Here is a 26,340-nt window from a genome sequence, read left to right on the forward strand (position 1 = left end):
TTATACACTGCTACAGTGAAAGGTTTTGCCTTTAAAAAAATATTGTTCCTGCTCCGGTGGCTCAGTGGTTAGTATAGCTGCCTCACAGCGCCAGGGGCTCTGGCTTGATTTCAGCCTCGGCTGACTGTTTGTGTGGCGTTTGCACGTTCTCCCCTTGTCTGCGTGGGTTTCCTCCGGGCGCTTTGGTTTTCTCCCACAATCCAAAGATGTGAGTCGGCCGTGCTAAATTGCCCACAGTGTTCAGAGATGTGTAGATTAGGTGCATAAATTAGGCAGGAGTAAATGTAGAGTAGTGGGGAATGGGTTTGGTTGGATACTCTTCGGAGGGTTGGTGTGGACTTGCTGGGCTGAAGTGCCTGCTTCCACACTGTAGGGATTCTATCATTCTATAACTGCAACATTTTGTTTAAAAATTAAACTCAAACTTTGTCGACACTTTAATGGGAATGAAATATTTATTAGCATACACTAATTTCATTAAGGCTGTTACTTGGTGTATGACAACAGGATTAGGCCCAAGTTAGAGATGAAAAAACTAGCAATGGCTCTCAGTCCTTTGTGTTGTTGATTCATGAGGTACATACTTGAGTATTGTGTGAGGAGACGACCAAAATCAGTTATGATGCTTTCTGGTAGTCAAGAAGATCACCAATATTGTGTCAGCTTACACAAAGAGTGGCTACTTGAATTTGATAACAGTATGACTAATATGAACACCTTTGCATGAGTTAATGAATTTGAGGTGAAAAATTGCAATAGTTTTCACAGGAACATGTTATAACTGTTCCAGTTTGTTTAGTTTAAGCAGTGTTGTTGAGCTGTAAAAAATTTATTATATAACTCATTCCATTATGCAGTTGACTGTTTTTGAAGTTCAGTCTTCATTTTTAAGCAGATGCAGCAGTTTTACACATTTCACTTTCCCACAAACAACAGCAAGATCACTCTGTTATTGGCACTACTAATTGAGAGGTGGTGATGGTCAGGACTATTTGAAAAGAGTCAAGAGACGTTTTAGGCCCACTTTTGACAATGTAATACTGTCAGTACTTCAGTGAAGAATATAATAACTTTTATATTTATTTACTGGAATACAGTACAGAAAAACATGTATTAATAGCAGGAATATGTCACTTGGCTGCTTAAGCGTTCTCTGTCATTCTGTAAGATCGTGATAGATCGTATTACGAAACTTTCCTGCAAATTCCCCAATAACCTTTTACCCCTTTGCTTATCAAAAATCTGTCTACCCCACCTTATAAATAGTCAAACTCCTTGCTCCCCCCCAGTTTTGAGGAAAAGTTCAAAAGACCCTGAAACCTGAGAAAATATTTCTCTTTATTTTAATCTCAAAAATAGATCACCCTTTATTTATAAACAGTGACCCCATAGTTCTACGTATGTCCCACAGGAGGAAGCATTCTTTCACATCTTACCCATCAAGGTCTGTAAGTAACATGAATGTTTCAATCAAATAACAACTCACAATCGCCGAGCTTCTTTGACCTGCTTGATGTTCCTTAAAAGATTGTTATGAAGATGTGGGGTGTTCTGTACCTTGAGAGTAAAAAGCTGTTAGAGCTACCTGACAGCACCAAGTGTTCTCAATAAGGTAACAATGTAACACTTTGGTCAAAAACTAAATTAGCTGGTTGCCTAGAAATGACAAAACAGAATTGAATTAGGCCAATCAGTTTAAATTCTACACCGAAAAATACCAAACCCCAATCCGGTTTGGATTTAGTATATTGACAACCTTAAAAGCCTTACGATTATGGGAGGTCTGGGAAAGAGAGTTAGGGTGGAGGTCACTCCGGAAACACGGAAAGACATTTGTGAGAGTGCAAGATTTCAATATGTAATAGGACCTATGCTATGCAGTTAAAGATTCTACATAGGGCTCATCTGATCAGCTTGCAAAATTTAAGCAGGGTGTGTCTTCAACGTGCCCCAAATGTAAAACAAATACAGGTATCCTCACTCATTGTTTGTTTGTGGTCCTGCCGCAGGCTCTGTACATGTTGGAGTGCTGTAGCAGGAGTAATAGAGAAGGTCTTGGGGACCGAAGTCAAGATGGACCCCGTTTTTCTTCTGAGTTTAACCTATCTATATCCCCTTAGAGTCTCCTTGTGTATTCTTCACAACTTCTTGACATAAGCAAAGTTTAGGTCGGAAAGTATCAAGCATACCTTTATCCAAAGTGTGGGGAAAGAGGGAGAGGTGAATTGAATTATTTGACTGTTCTCTCCACTAGCTTGTAATAGGAAGTGTGTGCATATGGGAGGGGAAGCCATTTAAATAATTCATAATTCTAAGAAAGATATGTTGTGGTTCTGTTCGCCGAGCTGGAAGTTTTTGTTGCAAACGTTTCGTCCCCTGGCTAGGCGACATCATCAGTGCTTGGGAGCCTCCTGCGAAGCGCTTCTTTGATGTTTCCTCCGGTGTTTATAGTGGTCTGTCCCTGCCGCTTCCGGTTGTCAGTTTCAGCTGTCCACTGTAGTGGTTGATATATTGGGTCCAGGTCGATGTGTTTGTTGATGGAGTTTGTGGATGAATGCATTCACAATGGCATTCATCCACAAACTCCATCAACAAACACATCGACCTGGACCCAATATACCAACCACTACAGCGGACAGCTGAAACTGACAACCGGAAGCGGCAGGGACAGACCACTATAAACACCGGAGGAAACATCAAAGAAGCGCTTCGCAGGAGGCTCCCAAGCACTGATGGTGTCGCCTAGCCAGGGGACGAAACGTTTGCAACAAAAACTTCCAGCTCGGCGAACAGAACCACAACAACGAGCACCCGAGCTACAAATCTTCGCACAAACTCTAAGAAAGATACTTTCCTTAATTCAAATAAATTAGAGTCCTGAAAGTTAATATGCAATGAGATCTTGCAGTTATCTGGTCTGTTGTGACCGACCCCTTCTCATCGATCAAAACAAATGTAATGCCATAAAATAGAACATATTACTCAGATAATGTGAAGTACAAGAATATAAATAGTCCTTGAGGGTCCAGAGAGGATATAGAAGGTGGCAAATGTTATGAATATGTAAATAATTGCAGTTTTCATAAAGAAAATCTGAGGTTGCATGTATGCATTAAGAAAGTGAAGAGTAACCTTTTTTGTGTGGAGAAATGTTCCTAAACTCTTGAAACTTGATGGTGTCATTAGTTTCATTCTATATCTTCAGTTATAGTAAACCTTTAATAAAATCTTGTGAACTTCTTGTTTACCTGATAACTGAATTAATCCTCATTTTCTGAGGGATAGTGATCTCATGACACTCTGCCTCTTCATTCTTATCAAGGGGGAGAGAGCTCTGTATTTCTGATAGGGGACTCCGATCAGGGCTTCTTTAGATATGTGGAACTATACTTCTGTTGAGAACAGTTTTGACGTCCATAGGAAGATGAACTAAGTCTCCTTGTCATAGCAGTCAGCTGCTGTACTCTAAAGTTTAGAAGGTCCAGAATCTCAGACAGCCACTTTGACAACTGCTGTTAAACATTAAGTGTATAAGTCTTAGGTTAGGAAGCCAGGTGCTTGTGGGTAAATTGCTAGGTGGGTAGGCTGCCAAGTAGGTAGGAATATGATGCCGGGGTGGTAGGACTTTGAGTGCTGGGCAGAGGGATAACAGTACAAGATGGCCAGGTGAGTGATGCAGTGATTAAGGTAGGGGTAGGTGGGTGGAGGTTGGGTTCGCAACGGGGAGTAGAACATGGGTGTTGGGTCCTGTGGGGTAAGTACTCAGGCAAAGATATAATGTTGATGTGAAGCCAGTATGGAATAATTACTTGGGATTTAGTCTATGTATATAGCAATCTACCTTTTCCTGAATCCTCTCAATTCTCCAATCTCAACAGATACTTTGGAGGGTTCCGTATGTAGTGGGATTCTCGAGTGGAATCTTCAATTTCCTGGAAAATTCTCTTGAAGTCTGCAATGATGGGGATTTTGCAGGTCCCCAATGTGAAACACTCATCTATACTGCAATAACTGTCTGACCAGCTATCTGAAAATGTGCTATCTGAAAATGTGCCATTGCTTTCATTATAAATGATTTATCTTGTTCCTGTTATTTCCTGTTGAATTGGTCTCTTCACTATTTTTAATTTCTGTTCATCTTTATAAACAGAATCCTCTTTTGAATACTTTATTTTCAAAGGTGTAGCATGAAGATCTTCAAAATTTAGTTGTCTGAGATAGACTGTTACTGTGATGTAAATACTTCGTAACTAATTGGAAAATTCATGGCTAATAAATTAATCTGGCTCTGTAAACTAACTTAATATTATATTTGTTATGACATGCTGAAGGTAATTTTGCTATTTCTTTGAAAAAAAATGCAGTGTCCCATAACGTATTGAAACATACCTAATTTCTTAGCTGAATTCTTAAGATTTTTTAAAATTTGTTTTGCAGAATTCTATTTTGTGGGAAATGACTTTTACAGAAGAATATTTCATGTTTTTGAGCCAACAAAGTTGAATTTAACGTAAAACCATTTTTAGAAAAAGCCTTCATAGGATGTTCAGTAATTACACTTTGTGCCTTACTTAGAATGTTTGACTTGGGAATCCAATCTGAAAGTACAGCCACCTGTGCTTGGTTGATAATCTAAAGTTTTACAACAAAGCAAATGTATACTATCTTGTTTCCAGCCCAAAAATGTGTTTTTCCAAGAAAAGTTTGGAATGGACCCTGCCTCGGGTTATTGAAGTTCTGATAATGTGCTGATGTCTTCGACTGAAGACTGATGCAAAGTGCCTATTCAAACTCTGCCATTTCTTTTGTTCTGCACTACTCCAGCCTCATTTTCCAGTCCTTCAATGACCACTCTTACCTCTCTTACGTTTTTAGATATCTTGCCCTTGCCATATTCTTTAATATGCTGAAAATGTGTTGCTGGAAAAGCGCAGCAGGTCAGGCAGCATCCAGGGAACAGGAGAATCGACGTTTCGGGCATAAGCCCTTCTTCAGGAATGAGCATTCCTGAAGAAGGGCTTATGCCCGAAACGTCGATTCTCCTGTTCCCTGGATGCTGCCTGACCTGCGCTTTTCCAGCAACACATTTTCAGCTCTGATCTCCAGCATCTGCAGACCTCACTTTCTCCTCATATTCTTTAATATCACTAGCTGGCTTACACTCATATTTCACCTTCTCCCCTTTTTCTTGTTCAGTTATCCTCTGATTTTTAAAGGCTTCCCAAACCCCTAGCTTCCCACTGATCTTCACCTCATTGTATGTTTTCCTTTTTGCTTTTATGCTGTTCCTGACTTCCTGTGTCAGCCATGGTTGCTTCATCCTCCCCTTAGTATGTCTCTTCTTCCTTGTGTTGAAATATTGCTGCTGAATTATTCTCAGAAGCACCGGCCGTTGCTGGTCCACCGTCTTCCCTGCTAGCCTTTTCTCCCAGTCAACTCTGGCCAGCTCCTCTCTCATATTGTGGTAGTTAATCTTTACTCAATTGTAAAGTCATAGCGTCATCGAGATGTACAGCACTGGACCAGACCCTTTGATTCATACTGACCAGATAGCTGAAATTAACCTTGTCCCATTTCCCAGCATTTGGACCATATCTCTCTAAACCCATCCTATTCATGTACCCATCCAGATGCATTTTAAATGTTGTAATTGTACCAGCATTCATCACCTTGTCTGGCAACTCATGCCATACACTCACCACCCTTTGCATGAAAAGGTTGCCCATCAACTCCCTTTTAAATCTTTCCCCTCTCATCTTAAACCTATGCCTGCTAGTTTTGAACTCCTCTATCCTTTGGAAAATACCTTGGCTATTCACTCTATCCGTGCCATGCATAGAGTCATAGACAGGTATAGTACGGAAAGAGACCCTTTGGTTCAACTCGCCCATGCTGACCAGATATCCTAAATTAATCTAGTCACATTGCCAGCACTTGGTCCATAACCCCCTCAACTCTTCCTATTCATGTACCTATCCAGATACCTTTTAAATAAGCCTTCCCAACTGCCTTTGGCAGCCTATTTCGTACATGCACCATCCTTTGCATGAAAAGGTTGCCCCTTAGGTCCCTTTTAAACTTTCCTCTCTCACCCTAACTCTATGCCCTCTAGTTCTGGACTACCCCATCCCAGGGAAAATACCTTGTCTATTTACCCTATCCAAACCCCTCATGATTTTATAAACCTCTATAAGGTCACCCCTCAGCCTCCAACACTACAGGGAAAATGGCCCCAACCTATTTAGCCTCTCGCAGTAGCTCAACTCCTTCAACCCTGGCAATATTCTTGTAAATCTTTTTTGAACCCTTTCAAATATGACACCATCTTTCCAATAGGAGGGAGATCAGAATTGCACACAATATTCCAAAAGTCATAGAGTCATAGAGATGTACAGCATGGAAACAGACCCTTTGGTCCAACCCGTCCATGCTGACCAGATATCCCAATCCAATCTAGTCCCACCTGCCAGCACCCAGCCCATATCCCTCCAAACCTTCCTATTCATATACCCATCTAAATGCCTTTTAAATGTTGCAATTATACCAGCCTCCACCACTTCCTCTGGCAGCTCATTCCATACACGTACCACCCTCTGTGTGGAAAAAGTTGCCCCTTAGGTCTCTCTTATATCTTTCTCCTCTCACCCAGTGGCCTAACCAATGTCCTGTTCAGCCGCATCATGACCTCCCAATTCCTATATTCAATGTTCTGACCAATAAAGGCCTTCTAATGCCTACTTACTATCCTTTCTACCTGAGACTCCACTTTCAAGGAACCATGAACTTGTACTCCAAGGTCTCTTTATTCAGCAACACTTCCCGGGACCTTACCATTAAATGTATAGGTCCTGCCCTGATTTACCTTTCCAAAATTCAGCGCCTCACATTTATCCAAATTAAACTGCATCTGCCATTTCTTGGCCCATCTGATCAAGATCCCATTATAATCTGAGGTAACCTTCTTCGCTGTCCACTACACCTCCAATTTTGGTGTCATCTGCAAACTTACTAACCATACTTCCTACGTTCACATCAGAATCATTTATATACATGACGAAAAGAAGTGGACCCAGCATCGTTCCTTGTGGAATATCACTGGTCACAGGCTTCCAGCCTGACCAGGAACCCTCCACCACCCTCTATTCAGTTAGATTCTCTACAGTGTAGAAACAGGCCATTTGGCCCAACAAGTCCACACCGACCCTCTGGATAGTAGCCCACCCCAGTCCCATTTCCCAGCATTTTACCCCTATTTAATGCACCTAATACAGTTTAGTATGTCCACTCCACCTAACCTGCACGTTTTTGGACTGTGTGAGGGAATCGGAGCACCTGGAGAAAATCCATGCAGAAACCGGGAGAATGCGGAAACTCCACACAGATGATCGCCTGAGGCTGGAGTCGAACTCTGGTCCCAAGCGCCGTGAGGCAGCAGTGCTAATCACTGAGCTGCCATGCCATTTGATGTGTCAGCGTGTCTGTCTCTACCTTCGAGTCAGTTCTACAACCAAATGGCTAGTTCTCCCTGTATTCCATGTGATCTAACCTTGCTAACCAATCTCCCATGAAGAACCTTGCCAAACGCCTTACTGAAGTCTGTGTAGACCACATCCACCACTCTACCCTCATCAATCCTCTTTATTGCTTCTTCAAAAAACTCAGTCATGTTAGTGAGACATGATTTCCCATGCACAAAGCCATGTTGACTATCCTTATCAGTCCTTGCCTACCCAGGTACATGTCAATCCTGTCCTTCAGGATTCCCTCCCACCACCAATGTCAGGCTCATTGGTCTGTAATTCCCTGCCATTTCTTAAATAGTGGCACTACGTTAGCCAACCTTCAATCTTCCGGCACCTCATCTGTGATTATGGCTAATCTAAATAACTCAGCAAGGGACCCAGTGAATCACTTCCCTGGTTTCCTATTGAGGTCTAGGGTATACCTGATCGGGTCCTGGGATGTATCCACCTTAATGCTTTTCAGGATATCCACCTCCTCTGTAATATGGACATTTTTCAAGGTATCACCATCTATTTCCCCACATTCTGTATCTTCCAAGTCCTTCTCCACAGTTAACATTGATGTAAAATAATTATTTAGTATCGACCTTTATCTCCTGTGGCTCAACACACTGATTTAAAAAATCTCTCAGTTCATCCCTGAGCCTCTGATGCTCCAGGGAAAATAGTCCCAGCCTATGCACCCTCTCCCTATAGCTCAAACTCTCTAACCTTGGCAACATCCTTGTAAATTTTTTCTGCACCTTTTCAAACTCACAATATATTTCTATAGCAGGGAGGCCAGAACTGAATGCAATATTCGAAAAGTGGCCTAACCAATGTCCTGCACAGCTGCCATATGACCTCCCAACTCCTACACTCAAAGCATTGACCTATAAAGGCAAGCATACCAAACACCACCTTCACTACCCTGTCTAGCTGAGACTCCATCTTCAACGAACTGTGAACCTGCACTCCAATTCCTTTGTTTGGCAACATTCCTGGGACCTACCATTAAGCGTATAATGCCCTGAACTGCCTTTCCAAAATGCAGCACCTTGCATTTATCTAAATTAAACTCCATCTGCCAGTCCCTGACCTATTTGCTCATCTGATCAAGGTCCTCTTGTACTCTGAGGTAACCTTCATGGTTGTTCACTACACCTCCCACTTTCGTGTTACCTGCAACATACTAACTACACCTCCTATATTCACATCCAAATCATGTATATAAATGATAAAAAGCAGTGGACCCAGCACTGAATCTTGTGGCATGCTGCTGGTCACAGCCCTCCGATCCAAAAAGCAACCCTTTATCACCACCCTCTTGTCTCCTATCTTTGAGCCAATTTTGGTACCAAATATCTAGTTCCTCCTGTATTCCATATGATCCTACCTTGCTAACCAGTTTACCATGCGGAAACTCATCAACCGCCTTGCTGAAATCTACATCGACAAAGTTAATCGCTCTGTCTTCATCAATCTTCATTGTCACTTTAAAAAAAACTCCATCGAGTTAGTGAGACACGATTTCCCACACACAAAGCCATGCTGACTGTGCCTAATCAGACCTTTCCTTTCCAAATCAGACCTTTCCTTATCCTGTCCCTCTGAATCCCTCCACCAACTTATATACTGATGAACCTGACGTCATGATAGATAAATCCCTGGCTTTTCCTTACCACCTTTTCTTTATTAATGGCACCACATTTGGCCACCCTGCAGTCTTCTGGCACCTCATGTGTGGCAATGGATGATACAAATTTCTCAGCAAGTGGCCCATCAATCATTTCCCTAACTCCCGTAAAATTCTGGGGTACACCTGATCAGATCCCGGGGATTTATTCATCTTCATGCATTTTAACACATGCAGCACCACCACCACTGTAATAGGAACATTTTTCAACATTTAGCTTCCATGACTTCTCCACTATAAACACTGATGCACAATACCTGTTTAGTATATCACTCATCTGCTGCAGTTCCATACATAGGCAGCCTTGTTGATCTCTCCCTAGTTACTTTTGTCCTTGATGTGTTTGTCCTTAACCCTATTTGCCAAAGCTATCTCATGTCCCCTTCTGATTTCCCTCTTAAGTATACTCCATGCTTTTGTACTCTTCTAGGGCTTTACTTAATCCCAGCTGTCTACACCCAAAATGTCACCTTCTTTATCTTGACCAGTGCCTAAATTTCTCTAGTCATCCAGCATTTCCTACACCTACCAGCTTTTCCCTTCACACTAACACAAACATACTGTCTTTGGACTCTCATTATCTCCTTTTTGAAGGCCTCTCACTTTCCAGCCATTTCTTTTACCTGTGAATAGTCACCCGCAATCAACTTTGAAAATCCTTGCCCAATACTGTCAAAGTTGGCCTTCCTCCAATTTAAACTTTAACTTTTAGATCAGGTCTATCCTTTTCCATAACTAGTTTAAACTATTAGAGTTATGATCCCAGAGCACCAGCACTGACATTTCAGTCACTTGCTCCTCCTTATTTCTCAAGAGAAAGCCAAGTTTTGCTCTTTCTGTAATATTGCAATGCTGTTACATCTCATTTCAGCTTCTCAAACTGCAGGGTGACTTCTATCATATTGTGGTCGCTGCCCCCCAGGTGCTGTTTCACCTTGAGCTTTCTAGCAGGTCTGCTTCAAATCCAGAATTGCCTGTTCCCCAGTGAGTTTCTAGCACAAGTTGCTCCAAAAACCCATCTTGTGGACATTCCACAAATTCCCTTTCCTGAGATCTGCTACCAACTTGATTTTCCCAGTCCATCTGTATATTGAATTCCCCCATGATTATTGTAATAGTGCTTTTCTTGCACGCCTTTTCAATGTCCTGATTTACTTTCTTCCCAACATCCTAACCACTCCTAGGAGGTCTGTACACAACCCTCATAAGGGGATTATTTGTCCTTTACAGTTCCTCAATCCTACCCACACAGATTCTAACCTTCAGGCTCTATATTACTTGCTATTGAGTTAATTTTATTTCTTGCGTTGACTATCACTAACAAGGCAAGCCTCCAGCCCTGATCCCCTTGCAGCCACATCGCTGTAGTAACCACAACATCATACCTATCAATTTGAATGTATGTTGCAAGCTGATTTATCTTGTTTCCTGTGCTGTGTGCATTTAAGTACAACACTCTTCGACCTGCGTTGACTGTCACTCCCTACCTTTCGTTGTTGTCCCTGTATCTGCTGTGCCTGAAGGAACATTACCGACCGTTTCCATGCCCAGTTGCTTGTTCTGGAAAGTTTAATAACCTGTGCTGAGCTCCCCATTCCAGATTTTTTCCCATCACTTTCCATGCAAAATGTGGTGTGACGTACCTGCTAACCTCAGCAAAGAATCATAACCTTCAAAAGCAAGAGTCATATTAAAATAAATATTGAACGAAAATAAATCAGTTTGTTAAAAATGTACAGTTTTGTTGACATGTACTTATAATGTCTTATGAACTTTTCTCCCCAGGGACACCAGCATGAATAACATTACTGAGCTGCAACCTGATTCCTTCAAAAATCTCCCATACCTTGAGGAACTGTAAGTATATTGAAGAATATGTATCTTATAAGATTATATGCCCAATCAAATATGAGCCATAGAGATATACAGCACGGAAACAGACCTTTCGGTCCAACTTGTCCATGCCAACCAGATATCCTAGCCTAATCTAGTCCCATTTGCCAGCACTTGACCCATATCCCTATTCGGAATCCTTCCTATTCGTAAACCCATTCAGATGCCTTTTAAATGCTGCAATTTTAGCAGAATGTGGCTTTGCGACTGAACAATTACAAATTTGCTTCTCAACTCCATAGTAGTAATAATGCATATTGCAAGAACCTATGGAATTGCCAACATTAGTTGTACCATTTTAAAGTAAGAGACAAGAGCTTTAATTGCCTACTGAAGTTCTCTGAGATAATGCAAGGGTAAACGTTCCAAAGAAGGATTTTTAAAAAAAATAATGTGAAATATGTCTAGGCATATTTGATGTTGAGATGTGTGGAATTTTTTTTTGTTCACATTTACAGACACCGTTCTGTTTTGAAAATCACGTTTACACAACTGGAATTTATGTATTCAATATATGCAGCATCACCATCTATCTTCAGCGATTACGTAAACCAAGTAAATTGTGACCAAGTTTATAATTAAGTATCTTTCACTTCCAGTTTGAAATTACAAAAATAGCTCTTGCTGCCCTTCTAGTCCACTTTTAAATCTCCTCATTCCAAACATCTTTCCCGGTTTCTCATACAACAATGACGAAAAATTGTTAATCAGACTTGGTTGCGTTTTTCAAGCTGAAAGCCCAGCTCACCTCATTAAATAAACATTACGTGTGTAAGCAAGCTCTGTGCAGTGAGCTGGTCATTTGAGACCCAAATGTGTTTTTTGCCAACATTTTGAAACTGTTATCATTATTATGCATGTAAAGTATGCCTGGTTTCTCAGGCTGCTGCAGCATGTCAAAGACATTACTGAAATATTAAAATGGAGTTAAATTGATAGCTGTTATGAACACTTTCTTGCTTTTCTTTGGGTCCTACTGTTTCTTTACTCTCTAGTGAAAAATTGGCACAGAGTCACAATGACTGAGAATTCATTATACAATAAACGGTCGACTGCTTCATACTTGAAGTTTGCTCCCACGACGTCTGCTTGGCAAGCATTTTTCTCTGTGACATTGGCTCACAGATTGAATGGTGCCCCAGATCTCGATTTTGTATAGCAACCTAGTTAATCACTAGTAGAAACTGAATGTATTAACATTAAAAGCTGTATTTATTTTACTGACTTAAAGCACAATGTGTTTAATTTAATTTTGGGTGCTTTTATAGGAGCATAGAATCCCTACGGTGTGGCAGCAGGCCATTCAGCCGATCAAGTCCATACTAACCCTCTGTAGAGCATACCGCCCAGCTTCCCCCCAACCCTATCCCTTCACCTCTGCATTTCCCATGGTTAAGCCACCTAGCCTGCGCATGCCTGGACACTATGGGAGATTTAGCATTGCCAGTCCTCCTAACTTGCGCATCTACGGGACTGCGGGAAGAAACTAGAATGCCGGGGGAAACCCACACAGACATGGGGAGAATGTGCAAACTCCACACAGACAGTCGACTGAGGGTGGAATTGAACCTGGGTCGCTGGTGCTGTGAGGCAGCAGTGCTAACACTGAATCGTATGTTTCCAAGCCTTTTTTTATTATTGTAAGTTCGTTTTTGCCTTGAAAGTGGTACACAGTTACAGTCAATGGTTTCAGTCCTGGCTTCCTAGCTGGCCAAACTGCTGTTTTGGTGTTAGTACAGTATACTAGTGAATAGCAATGTGACATTGATGATGCAGCAATAGTGGGCACATAGGGATTGATGGATTGAATGTGAGACTATCCAGAAGGAATGTAAGTACAACATTGTTAACGGGCTGTAGCATTACCTCAAATGGTAAAAAAAACCTTTGACAAAAATGGTAGATTTTTAAAAACATTCCTGATGAAGGGCTCCTGTCCGAAACATTGATTTTCCTGCTCCTCAGATGCTGCCTGACCTGCTGTGCTTTTCCAGCACCACTCTAATCTTAATTCCAAACTTAGAGCCTAGGCAAAGGAAGGTATAACCAACAATAGCAGAATTAATGAAAACATCTTGAGGCTGGGGAATAGAGTCGAAGAAGTCTTTGAAAAACCAGAATGAGAATTTTTTAATTCCTTTGCTTAAATGGGAGCCATTTAGGCCGGCAAGCATGGAAACATAAGGGATTAGGAATTACTTAAATAAAGTCACAGCAGCAGAGATTTGGATGACCTAAGGTTTATGGAGATTAGAATATGGGAGACAACCTGATAATATATTGGAATTTTCTAGGAGAAAGTGAAGACTGCAGATGCTGGAGATCAGTGCTGAAAATGTGTTGCTGGAAAAGTGCAGCAGGTCAGGCAGCATTCAAGGAGCAGGAGAATAGATGTTTCGGGCATGAGCTCGTTTCCTCCTTTCCTGAAGAAGGGTTCATGCCCGAAACGTCGATTCTCCTGCTCCTTGGATGCTGCCTGACCTGCTGCGCTTTTCCAGCAACACATTTTCAGCAATGTATTGGAATTCTCAAGTTTACGAGTAATAGCAACATGAATGAGAGTTTCAGCAACAAATGAGCTAAGGCTGGTTGAGGTTTGGCCATGTTATCATGGTGAAAATAATAGGTGGTCTTGTTGGTGGCATGAATATGTGGTTGATCAGCTCAGGGTCAAATAAGACAAAATTTGTGATTTGTCTGGTTAATCTTGGACTGTTGCCAATAAACTAATTTTTGGAATGGGACTGAACAATAACTTCAGGATGTGAGGAAAAGACAGGATGAAAGTGACTGTTTGCTTGCCCCACTTGGAAGACAAAGCTTGCTTCAAATTTCTATCTTCTACTCATAAATAATAATCAGGAGTGAGCAGGAGCCTTGGCTAATATTTTTCCCCATCACATTTTTCTTCCTCCCACATAGTTAGTTATGAGGTCAATTTTAAGCCTGTATTAACTTCTCAGGCTGGAAATAGGGAACTCCACTGAGAATGTGTATAGGGTATAAGCAGGCATGGAAAGAGTTAAGTTCTGAGTTTTGAGAAACAAGAGGTTCAGCTGAGCATGACTCAGATCAGATAACAACATACAGTTAACAATGGGATGCTGGAGGTAAGGTTAACAAGGTGAAAAGTATTCATTATGTGAAGTCACTTATTCATTGCGTAACAGCAGATGGCTTAATCTTTACTATTGACACTCGCTGATTGTAATGGTCATCCAATCAATATGTATGTTACCTTGTCTGGATGCTCCTCCTGTAAAATTACTATATAGTTGATTGAGAAACTGCTGTTCCAGAGAAGGCCGTGAACTCATGTCTCTATGCACATGGGCGGTCGTTGTCTCTCCCTCCAGGGCCCAGAATAAAGATGGAGGTAAAATTATAATGTGTCTCTGAGGGGTGGGGGTGGTAGGAAATGGGACAATACCACTACAAATCTAAGTGTTAGCATTGGGACCCTTGCTTTTCCTGATATACGCTCATAATCTAGGTTTTGGTGTGCATTTTCAATATGATGCGAAACTTGGAAGCATTGTAAACTGTGAGGGGGACAGTTTAGAACTTCAGAAAGGTCATTGACAAGTTAGCAAATTGGGTGAATTGGTGGCAGCTGAAGTTCAATGCAGAGAAGTGTGACATAATTCATTGTAGTGCAAAGAACGTGGAAAAATGTATAAAGTTAAAGAGTACTATTTAAAATGTAAGAAAGAGTAGGGATATCTAAGTGTTAATCTGTATATTCATTAAAGCACCTGCACATTTTTCCCTGGCTTCGTTAATAAGGGTATAGATTAGAAGAACAGAGTCATTATGACACTTGTATAAGACGCTGTTTAGCTGTCAGCTGGAGAACTGGATACAGTTCTGTTCACCTCACTACAGGAAGGATGTAAATGCATTGGGAGAGAATTCAGAAGAGCTTTATGAGAATGGGTCTAGGGATAAGCCACTTCAGTTAAGAGAAAAGATTGGAGAAGTTGACTAGGTGGAGATTTGGTAGTTTTAAAAATAGTGAGAGATGTGAACAATGTAGATATGCAGGAATTGTTCCCACTTATGAAAAGATGAAGAACCAGAGGGTACAGTTTAAAAATGTTTTTCAAAAGAAATAAATTTGAGGGCAGAAAATTCTTTTTGGTATAGTGAGTAGTTAGGGTCTGGACTGCACTGCCTGGAAGTGTGGTGGAGACAGCTTCCATTAAAGCATTTGAGAGGATATTTGATTGTTTCTGTTTTTAAACATATGCAGGGCTATGGGGAAATATAAGAAAATTTAGCAGAGTGAAAGTGCTTCAGAAGCTGTAGGCCACAATGCATAAACTGTAGGAAATCACTGTGACAGTTGGGGACATTTTAAACAAAACTTGGATGGCTTTAGGTCAAATTGTATTTTAAGATGTTAAAATCTGAAGCCCAAGTCCCGTCTCTCGCATCTAGTTTTAAAAGAACCTGGGCAGTGACAGAGGTCTGGCATGCAACCACCCTGCTGACCAGAAGGTTGTCCTCTCAAGCCTGCTCCATTACTCAATTAGATTCAGGCTGTCTTTCTACCTCAACACCGCTTCCCATGCTACTCTATATCTGTTTATCACCACCATTTAGATGATCAGTGTGTCTTGAATAAACTAGATAGCTAGCCTCCTTACCCCTCGGGGTAGAGATTTCCTAAGAGTGAGTACCTTTTGAGTGAAGAAATTCCTCTTTCTCTCAGTGGCTACAAGAGCAGTTCGGCAACTCGGGATTTTGGAGAGTAGTTCACCTCCTGTCTTCCCAGTATATGTCCACAAGTCAGGATTGTAATGGAATGCTCTCCAATTGCCTAGATTAATGCAGTTGCAACAACACTTAAGAAGCTAAACCTCATCCAGGATAAAGCAGCCTGCGGGATTTGGCATCCCATCTAACATCTTCAGCGTTCAATTTCTTCACCACCAAAACACTCTGGTTGCAGTTTGCACCATCCACACAATGCACTGCAATAATTACTTCCTATAGTATTTTAAAAAATATATACTCTGTCCAGCACATAGATTTGGTATTCTTGAAATTGAACATTGATGTAGATTCTGCCCTGTGTCCAACACTGACTGAAACAACATTTTCATTTCCCAAAGGTGGCACACTTATGGAATATACTGCCAGAGGAAGTGGTGGAGGCTGGTACAATTACAACATTTAAAGGCATTTAGAAGGATATATGAATAGGAAGGGTTTAGAGGGATATGGGCCAAATGCTGGCAAATGGGACTAGATTGATTTAGGATTTCTGGTCGGCATGGATGAGTTGGGCCGAAGGGTCTGTTTCCGTGCTGTACATCTATATGACTCTATGACTGATGGCAAGTATCATCACTTTTAAAGGCATGGCTTATTTAAGGATGTCTTGATGACCACAAATAATAGTTAAATGGAAAGAGCTTGTCCTACTTTCATAAAAAGTAAGCATAAAAATATTGAATCAAATCTTAACTAGCCGCATAGTAAAAATCTGAGGGTACACTGTTTGAAGTATTTTCCTACTCCCAACTTGGAACTTCCATTGCTTTCAATTGAAGATAATGCTGGGAGTTGAGGTTAGGCCTCAACTATTTTGGAAATGAAGGATGGCCATTAACTTTATAAAGAAATAAAATACTTGAAATTAGGAATGAGGTCAATTCTTTTGCCCCATGGCCTAAAACTAATGGTTTGAAGAACTAAAATCTTTTTCAACATGCCAGGCTATTAAATATATTAAATTTATGTCAATTTAATGAAGGTAAATAAAGATTTAATTTAGCATGGATTGAGACATACATAGCAATCCAATAAACACGTGTGGATGTCATAATTTGTTATAGAGATGTACAGTATGTAAACAGACCCTTTGGTCCAACCCGTCCATGCCGACCAGATATCCCAACCCAATCTAGTCCCACCTGCCAGCACCTGGCCCATATCCCTCCAAACCCTTGCTATTCATATACCCATCCAAATGCCTCTTAAATGTTGCAATTGTACCAGCCTCCACCACATTCTCTGGCAGCTCATTCCACACACGTACCACCCTCTGCGTGAAAAAGTTGCCCTTTAGGTCTCTTTTATATCTTTCCCCTCTCACCCTAAACTTATGCCCTCTAGTTCTGGGCTCCCTGACCCCAGAGAAAAGACTTAGGATAAATAGACAATCTATGCCCCTCATAATTTTGTAAACCTCTATAAGGTCACCCCTCAGCTTCCGACGCTCCAGGGAAAACAGCCCCAGCCTGTTCAGCCTCTCCCCATAGCTCAGATCCTCCAACCCTGGCAACATCCTTGTAAATCTTTTCTGAACTCTTTCAAGTTCTTGAAAGAGAAAGCAAACATATATATTACAAGTATTTTGTCATGATGCAGATGGTGTTGCACATCTCAACAACCAAATTTGCTCTTGCATTTGGTGCTTTTGGGTAGCTTTTCAACTTTACAATTTGTACATCTTTAACAGTAATTGTTCTTGATAATGTAGCATTGCAAGTGGTATCTTATGTGACTCTGATGAAGATTTTCTGTCCTTATCTATCTTGTCTGCAACCTTTGATATGGTTTGCAACACCATCCACCACCTCCTTGTTATCACTGAGCTAGTTGGGACTGCGCACATGTCACTCCTACGGACTGAAGCTGTTGCTTTCAGACTCCGATGACTGGATTTCTCCCTCCCTCTGACAATAGTATGAGATTTACCTGTTTGCAACAGTGGCATCACTTTTGATCTTGAGGTGAACATCTGAACCCATTCTGTGCCATCTCTAAGATCACCTTTTCCTACCTCAATATAATTGCTCGAATTTGCCCCTGTCTTAGTTAATCTGCTACTGAAGCTGTAAGACCATAAGAAATAGGAGTAGATGATTCAGCCTTTTGAGCTTGCATGACCATTCAATAGGGTCATGGCAGATCCGACATTCCCCACATCCGATATTCCCCACATCCAATTTCCTGCCCTTTCCCCATAACCCTTGATTCCCCAACTGATTAGGAATCTATCTACAGTATATCGCACTTAAATATACACAAGAACTCTGCTCCCACAGCACTCTGTGGCAAGGAGTTCTGAAGACACTCAACCATCTGAGCAAAGAAATTCATCCTCGTTTCAGTCTTAAATTGGCACCCTTTTATTCTGAGACTGTCTTTTGGTCCTAGGCTCTTCTATGTGGGGAAACATTGTCTCAGCATTTACCCTGTCAAGCCTCTTAAGAACCCTATATGTTACATTGACATCACCTCTCATCCTCCTAAACTTCAGTGAGTAGAGTCCCAATCTGTTTAACCTTTACTCTCAAGACGATCACTCCATACCAGGGATCATCATAGTGAACTTCTCTGAACTGCCTCCAATGTAATATCTTCCCTTTAAATAAATAAAAACGCTCATCCATGCCTTCATTGCCTCTAAACTTGACTATTCCATTATACCTCTGACTATCTCTAACATCCTACCCTCTGTAAACTTGGTCTTGCAAAACTGACCTTCCCTTGTCTTTAAATCACATCAAGTCCAGTTCTTCCATCACTCCTGCGTTTGCTGACCTTCATTGGCTCCGAGGAAAGTAATGTCTAAATTTTAAAACTTTTATCCTTATTTTCAAAACCTAAGTGATCTTGCACCTTCCTATCTCTCTGATCTCCCCCTCAGAGAAATTGCTGTCCTTTTAATTCTGTCCTTTTGTGTATTCCCAATTATAATTGCTTTAAAAATGGTAGCTGTGTCTTTAATTGTCTGGACGCTAAGCTCTGCAGTTCTTCCCTACAGCTCTCAAGCTGCCCACTATGCTCCTTCTTTCAGACATTTCTCAAAATCTATGTTTTTGACTAACCTTTTTCTCATCTGATAAAACAGCTCCTTTATGTTTTCACACTTATTGTAATGTTCCTGTGAAGCACCTTGGGTTATTTCATTACCTTAAAGGCATTGGATAAATAAAGTCATTGCTAGTTCAACGTAATGAGGTTAAGTTTGTTGCTCATGCTATCTTTCATAGTTTCTTGTTGATGTTAGAGAAGTACTTTTATGATTTAAAGAACCATGAAATGAAATGGGTGTGGTTATAATGTATAGTGAAGGTTAAATGGTGCCTCTGTGACGGCTTGCTTTGACACTTGATGGATTCTGTAATTGTTTCATGTTGTAAGCTCTTTGCCAGCCTTGTTGGTTTTCTTGCTAATGCTGCCAATAGTGAATTAATCAGTTAGTCTTGTCATGATGAAAACCTTACAGATCCCCACTGAAAAAGCATACAGGCCCTTAGGCCTTGATGAATGATGATAAATAGAATCTGGCTGAACTGCTCTGTAAGAGCCTCCCACATTAGCTAGTTGTATCCTGTCTTCTGGAGGGTTGCCAGAATGTAGAGAAACGGATGTTCAGTGGAGCAGAGTCTAGTGTTGGGTGGCTGCAGCATTCTGAGTAAACAGGAGTTGCCTTGAGGTACCTAAATGTTCTCGCATCTCACCAGGGCATTTGTTTGATTTGAATCTAAACACTTTTAAGGCTTTTAGTTGTGGTGTTTTTGCACATTTTCTTGTATGATTTGACATTTTGTGGAAAAGATTGAAATACGAAATACTGCTCCGAGACTTAACATTCATTGTTTAATCTGTATTGAATGCTATAATTAACTTTGAAGCTATAATTAACTCTTACTGCAATATTGAAAACTTGACTAATGAGGGGCAGTTTTTAAGGTAAATGTTAAGATTATGCTAATATTTGTAAGCTCTTTGATTTTTTGAAAAAATCTGATTAAACCTAATAACTAAATCCTAATAATTAAAAAATGAACTTGCAAAGTCATGTCCAATCCAATTAAAAAAACCCACAAATGCCAAAAATAATATTTTAATGTAGGCAAATACATCCATGTTGGTGCACAGTGTGCTTCAGTTTGTAACTCCCAGAATGGCGTGCACAGCTGGGGTTGATTAGTCAGATGTGCTGATAATGATGAACATCAACCTCTATTTAGTGTTTTGCTTTCTGAAGATGCTTGTCGTGATTATTTTTTTAAAATCCATTTACAGCCACCTATATTTTATTTGTTGTAAGCCTTTGCTTATATTTCAAATAAACATGTATTCGTTAAACCCATTTTGTTTCTGACTGAAAATCAAGAAAAATCTAAATTCTGAAATTACGGCGTAGTACATTGGTGACATTTACGATCACTGCTTGTGACTTAATCAGTAAAGGTCCCTTGTCTGTCCTCCTGCCATAAACACATTAGATCCTCAAATGCTGTTCTCTTATTGGTTGCTATTGCTTGCATGTTAAATCACTATTTGTTCGTAAGCAAAATTCAGTGAGCAAAAGGCCATATTATGGTTGCATTTTACAAAATAGTCTTGCTGATTGCAGGATTATAAAGTTTGAAAGTTTGCCATAAATGGAGATTTTTTTTTTCTTAATTGAATGGTGTATAAAATAGTTTTATCTAAACTATCTTGATCTGAACATCTATTAGATCATATTTTAGAAAATTATTTTTTTTAGAACATGCATCTGCTATAAGGGTATTCTGATTTATGTATTCCTAAATGTCTCCCTTTCAATACTGTTTTTTTCTGCAAGTTACATAGATGGTGACTATTTTGAACAGTGTTGAACTCTTGAAGGTTGATCTCAATTTGTATTGTTGAAAAAGTGATCTAACAATAGCTTTTTCAGCTGCCTTATCTGAATGCCTTTATTTAACAATACTTTGGGAATACAGAGGAACCTCTATAATCCGAATACCAATTATCCAAAAATTGAATTATCCGAAGGAGATCTGGAGGTCCCAATGGAAACATTACATCAAAGACGTGTTTCCAACAGTGATCGTGTCTTTTGTTTACTGTGATTAAACAGGCACTGTCTCCCAATAACTGATCTCCCGCCCTCCCTCTCTCCCCACACTTTCCCTGGAGTTCTACAGAGGGGTGTACCCTAAAACCCCCTTCCCCATATAATCTCTCAACATTGTCCTGTACAGGGCAAAGGTGGAACCTGTCAAAAATTTGCACTAAAAAATTGTGTGCGCGTGCGCATGTGCGCACGGGCACTATTTGGAAACTTACCCCACAAAAGTAGCAGCAGCAGCAGTCTTGTTGGTGTCCAGTCCAGCTGCCCCGGAGATGGGGCGCGGGTATACAGGTCTTGGGGGGTAGGCCAGGAGCCGTGTTGGATCAGGTCAGGGGGCAGGTGGCAGTGTCGGACGTGGTCATGGCAGGGGGGCAGCGTTGGATGGGGCAGGGGGCAGGTAGTGGTGTTCGATGGGGTCATGGAACGGGGTGGCAGTGTTGGTCGGGGGTGAGGGAGGTGTTGGAGGTGGGGGGACATGGTTGGCCGGGGTGGGGGCAGTGTTGGGGGCAGGGCCGCACACGCTGTGTGCTGCTGCCTTGTCTCCTGAATGGGGAGCAGCTTTTAAAAATTCTGAGCCCCAGAGAAAAGGCATTTAATCAATTAACTGAATAATCAATTATCCGAACGAAATAGTGTCCGCCATCATGTTTTGATAATCGAGGTTTTCCTGTACTTAAAGCCAACAGCATTTCAAGAAAGTGACTCATCAAATTCTTCTTGGACACTTAAGGGTGGGTAATGAATGCTGGCCTTGCAAGCTATCCCTACATCCCATGAATGAATATTAACAAACACAACCAAATATTGTTAAAATTGTAAGTCTACTTACCACTGCCAATGTTTCAAGACTTACAATTTATAAAATTGTTAATTTCATAATTTGGTAACTCAATATATCAAATGAATCTTATCATTTCCATTTGTTTGATTTAAATATTTTTCATTTTTATTTTAGTACAGTATCAATGTAATTCGTGATTTCAGTATTATTGCTTCCTAAAATATTAATGACCATCTATATTTAACACTGATTCACCTTATGAAAAACAAACTATCTGAATCTCCAAGTATTATGTGAAGAACATTCAGGTTTGGCATTTATTCATGATTGCAATGTTTCCCTGAATTTGCCACAAGACCAAAAGGCACCAAATTTTTGCAAAAGGGTGGAACTGTAAACCCATAAGGAAAATAAATTTACACAGAGGATTGGAAATGGCAGCATCTGCTTGCTATTACAAATAGATATTTTTTAAGCTTGGCAAGGCCAAAAACACATTCATCACCAATAAGGTAGGTGAGCAACCACAATTCGGTTATGTTTACAATAACAATGGGCTGGGATAGGGAAAGAGGTATATATAATTGGGGGAAAGGCAAATATGATGCAATTAGGAAAGATCTAAGAAGCATAGGATGGGGAAGGAAACAGCAGGGGATGGACACACTCGAAATGTGCGGCTATTCAAGGAACAGCTATTGCGGATCCTTGATAAGTATATACCTATCAGGCAGGGAGGTAGTTGTCGAGAGAGGGAGCCATGATTTACTAAAGAAGAAGCTCTTGTCAAGAGGAAGAAGGCAGCTTAAGTGAGAATGAGGCATGAAAGTTCAGTTAGGGGACATGAGAGTTAAGTTAGCTGGAAAAGATATAATGAGAGGGCTAAGAGCCAGGAGGGGACATTAGAAGTTGTTGGCAGATAGGATCAAGGAAAACCCTAAGGCTTTCTATAGATATATCAAGAATAAAAGAATGGCCCTAATCTTACACTGGTCAATCAAAGATAGTAGTGGGAAGTTGTGTGTGGAATCTGAGGACATAGGGGAAGAGCTTAATGAATACTTTTCATCAGTATTCACATTGGAAAAGGGCAGTGTTAGTGAGAATACAGAGATAGAGGCTACTAGATTAAGAATTATGGTTGACAAAGAGGAGTTTTTACCAATTTTGGAAGATCTGAAAATAGAGAAGTCCCCTGGGCTAGATGGGATTTATCCTCTGATTCTCTGGGAAGCCAGGGTGGAGATTGCAGAGTCTTTGACTTTGATCTTTATGTCATCATTGTCAACAGGAGTAGTGCCAGAAGACGAGAGGATAGCAAATGTTGTTCCCTTGTTTAAGAAGGGGAGTCGGGACAACCATGGTAATTATAGGTCAGTGAGCCTTCCTTCGGTTGTGGGTAAGGTGTTGGAAAAGGTTATAAGAGAGAGGATTTATAATCATCTGAACAATGATTTGAATAGGGATAATCAACACGGTTTTGTGAAGGGTAGGTCGTGCTTCACTAACCTTATTGAGTTCTTTGAGAAGGTGACAAAACTGGTGGATGAAAGTAAAGCACTTGATGTATACAGATTTCAGTAAGGAATTTGATCAGGTTCCACACGATAGGTATTGAACAAAATAGAGTTTCAGGATTGAAGGTGATTTAATGGTTTGGATCAGAAATTGGTGAGCTGAAAGAAGACAGAGGGTGGTGATTGATGGAAAATGTTCATCCTGGAACTCTGATACCAGTAGTGTGCCACAAGGATCTGGTTTGGGGCCACTACTGTTTGTCAATTTTATAAATGATTTGAATGCGGGAGTAGAAGGATGAGTTAGTAAATTTGCAGATAACACTAAGGTAGGCAGAGAGATAATGCCAAAGGATGTTGTGGGTTACAGAGGGACAAAGATAAGATGCAGAGCTGGGCTAAGAAATGGCAAATGGAGTTTAATGCGGAAAAGTGTGAGATAGTTCACTTTTGAAGAAGTAACAGGAATGCAGAGTACTGAGCTAATGATAAAATTCTTGGCAGGTGTAGATGAACAGAGAAATCTGTGCCCAGGTGCATAAATCCCTGAAAGTTGTCACCCAAGTTGATAGGGTTGTTAAGAAGGCTTATGGTGTGTTGGCATTTAATTTAGGAGCCATGAGATCATGCTTCAGCTGTACAAGACACTGGGAAGGCCGTATCTGGAGTATTGCATACAGTTCTGGTCACTACATTATAGGAAGGATGTGGAAGCATTGGAAAGGGTTCAAAGGAGATTTACTAGGATGTTGCCGGGAATGGAAGGAAGCTCTTACGAGGAAAGGCTGAAGGAATTGAGGCTGTTTCCGTTGGAGAGAAGGAGGTTGAGAGCTGACTGAATCGAGACGTCTAAGATAATCAGAGGGTTAGATAGGGTGGACAGTGAGAGCCTTTTTCCTCCGATGGTGAAGGCTTTGGAGGGGACATAGCTTTAAATTGAGGGATGATAGATTTAGGACAGATATCCGGGGTAGTTTCTTTACTCAGAGTAGTAGGGACATGGAACGGCCAGCCTACAACAGTAGTAGACTCACCAACATTAAGGGCATTTAAACGGGCATTGGACATACATATGGAAAATAATGGAATGGTCTAGGTTAGATGGGCATCAGATTAATTTCACAGGTCGGCACAACATTGAGGGCTGAAGGGCCTGTACTGCACTGTAAAGTTCTATGTTCTAATCATCTAGTAAATTCCAAGAATCCTTTACTAAATTTAATAGTGGATAGAGTCATAGAGATGTACAGCATGGAAACAGATCCTTCAGTCCAACTTGTCCATGCTGACCAGATATCCTAACCCAATCTAGTCCCATTTGTCAGCCCTTGGCCCATATCCCTCCAAACCCTTCCTATTCATATATCCATCCAGATGCCTTTTAAGTATTGTAATTGTACCAGCCTCCACCGCTTCCTCTGGCAGCTCATTCCATACACACACCACCCCCTGCGTGAAAAAGTTGCCCCCTTAGGTCTCTTTTATATCTTTCCCCTCTCACCATAAACCTATGCCCTCTAATTCTGGACTACCCACCTCAGGGAAAAGACTTTTGTCAATTTCTCCTTCCATGTCCCTCATGATTTTATAAACCTCTATGAGGTCACTCCTCAGCCTTCGATGCTCCAGGGAAGGAGCCCCAGCCTGTTCAGTCTCTCCCTCCAAACCTCGCAACATCCTTGTAAATCTTTTTTGAACCATTTCAAATTTCACAACATCCTTCCAATCGGAAGGAAACCAAATTGCATGCACTATTCAAAAAGTGGCCTAACCAATGTCCTGTACAGCCACAACATGACCTCCCAACTCTTATACTCTTTGTAAATAATTCTTAGTTAATTATTCTCTGTTATACTTTAAGAAATAAAGTTGTTAATTTTTACTTTAAATAGTTCTTGGCCTTTTGAATTTTCACAGATTACTGCATGCGATAAATCTTTTGTGTTGCTGATTTATAGTCAGCAGGAGCGTTTACCTTGTGTCATAACAGTTTGGGTGCTCATCAATAGACAATAGGTGCAGGAGTAGGCCATTCAGCCCTTTGAGCCTGCACCGCCATTCAATATGATCATGGCTGATCATTCCTAATCAGTATCCTCTTCCTGCCTTATCTCCATAACCCTTGATTCCACTATCCTTGAGAGCTCTATCCAACTCTTTCTTAAATGAATCCAGAGACTGGGCCTCCACTGCCCTCTGGGGCAGAGCATTCCACACAGCCACCACTCTTTGGGTGAAGAAGTTTCTCCTCATCTCTGTCCTAAATGGTCTACCCCATATTTTTAAGCTGTGTCCTCTGGTTCGGCACTCACCCATCAGCGGAAACATGTTTCCTGCTGCCAGAGTGTCCAATCCTTTCATAATCTTATATGTCTCAATCAGATCCCCTCTCAGTCTTCTAACTCAAGGGTATACAAGCCCAGTCGCTTCAGTCTTTCAGTGTAAGGTAATCCCGCCATTCCAGGAATTGACCTCGTGAACCTACACTGCACTCCCTCAATAGCCAGAATGTCTTTCCTCAAATTTGGAGACCAGAACTGCACACAGTGCTCCAGATATGGTCTCACCAGGGCCCTGTACAGCTGCAGAAGCACCTCTTTGCTTCTATACTCAATTCCTCTTGTTATGAAGGCCAGCATGCTATTAGCCTTCTTCACTACCTGCTGTACCTGCATGCTTACCTTCATTGACTGGTGTACAAGAACACCCAGATCTCTCTGTACTGCCCCTTTACCTAAATTGATTCCATTGAGGTAGTAATCTGCCTTCCTGTTCTTGCCACCAAAGTGGATAACCATACATTTATCCATATTAAACTGCATCTGCCATGCATCTGCCCACTCACCTAACTTGTCCAGGTCACCCTGTAATCTCCTAACATCCTCCTCACATTTCACCCTGCCACCCAGCTTTGTATTATTAGCAAATTTGCTAATGTTATTGCTGATACCATCTTCTATATCATTAACATATATTGTAAAAAGCTGCGGTCCCAGCACGGATCCCTGCGGTACCCCACTGGTCACTGCCTGCTATTCCGAAATGGAGCCGTTTATCACTATCCTTTGTTTCCTATCAGCCAA

At 41.0% G+C, this 26,340-nt stretch overlaps 1 protein-coding gene and 1 long non-coding RNA gene across 3 annotated transcripts in view; one reads left to right on the forward strand and one right to left on the reverse strand.

Moving 5' to 3' along the window:
- lgr4 (leucine-rich repeat containing G protein-coupled receptor 4) overlaps window positions 1-26,340 on the forward strand; it is a 142,073-nt gene that overhangs the window by 41,349 nt on the left and 74,384 nt on the right. For both annotated transcript variants that reach the window (XM_087996308.1, XM_043705452.2), the window contains exon 2: window positions 10,984-11,055. In XM_087996308.1, the coding sequence (XP_087852434.1) occupies window positions 10,984-11,055 (72 nt within the window). The remainder of the gene's footprint in view (window positions 1-10,983; window positions 11,056-26,340) is intronic.
- The window catches only part of LOC122557652 (uncharacterized), a 65,841-nt gene that overhangs the window by 10,980 nt on the left and 28,521 nt on the right, over window positions 1-26,340 (reverse strand). The gene's annotated exons all lie outside the window — the stretch shown is intronic.

The sequence above is a fragment of the Chiloscyllium plagiosum genome, unplaced genomic scaffold, assembly GCF_037043375.1.
Source record: "Chiloscyllium plagiosum isolate Xiang-an unplaced genomic scaffold, Cpla_swu_hap1 HiC_scaffold_18, whole genome shotgun sequence".
Classification (NCBI taxonomy): domain Eukaryota; kingdom Metazoa; phylum Chordata; class Chondrichthyes; order Orectolobiformes; family Hemiscylliidae; genus Chiloscyllium; species Chiloscyllium plagiosum.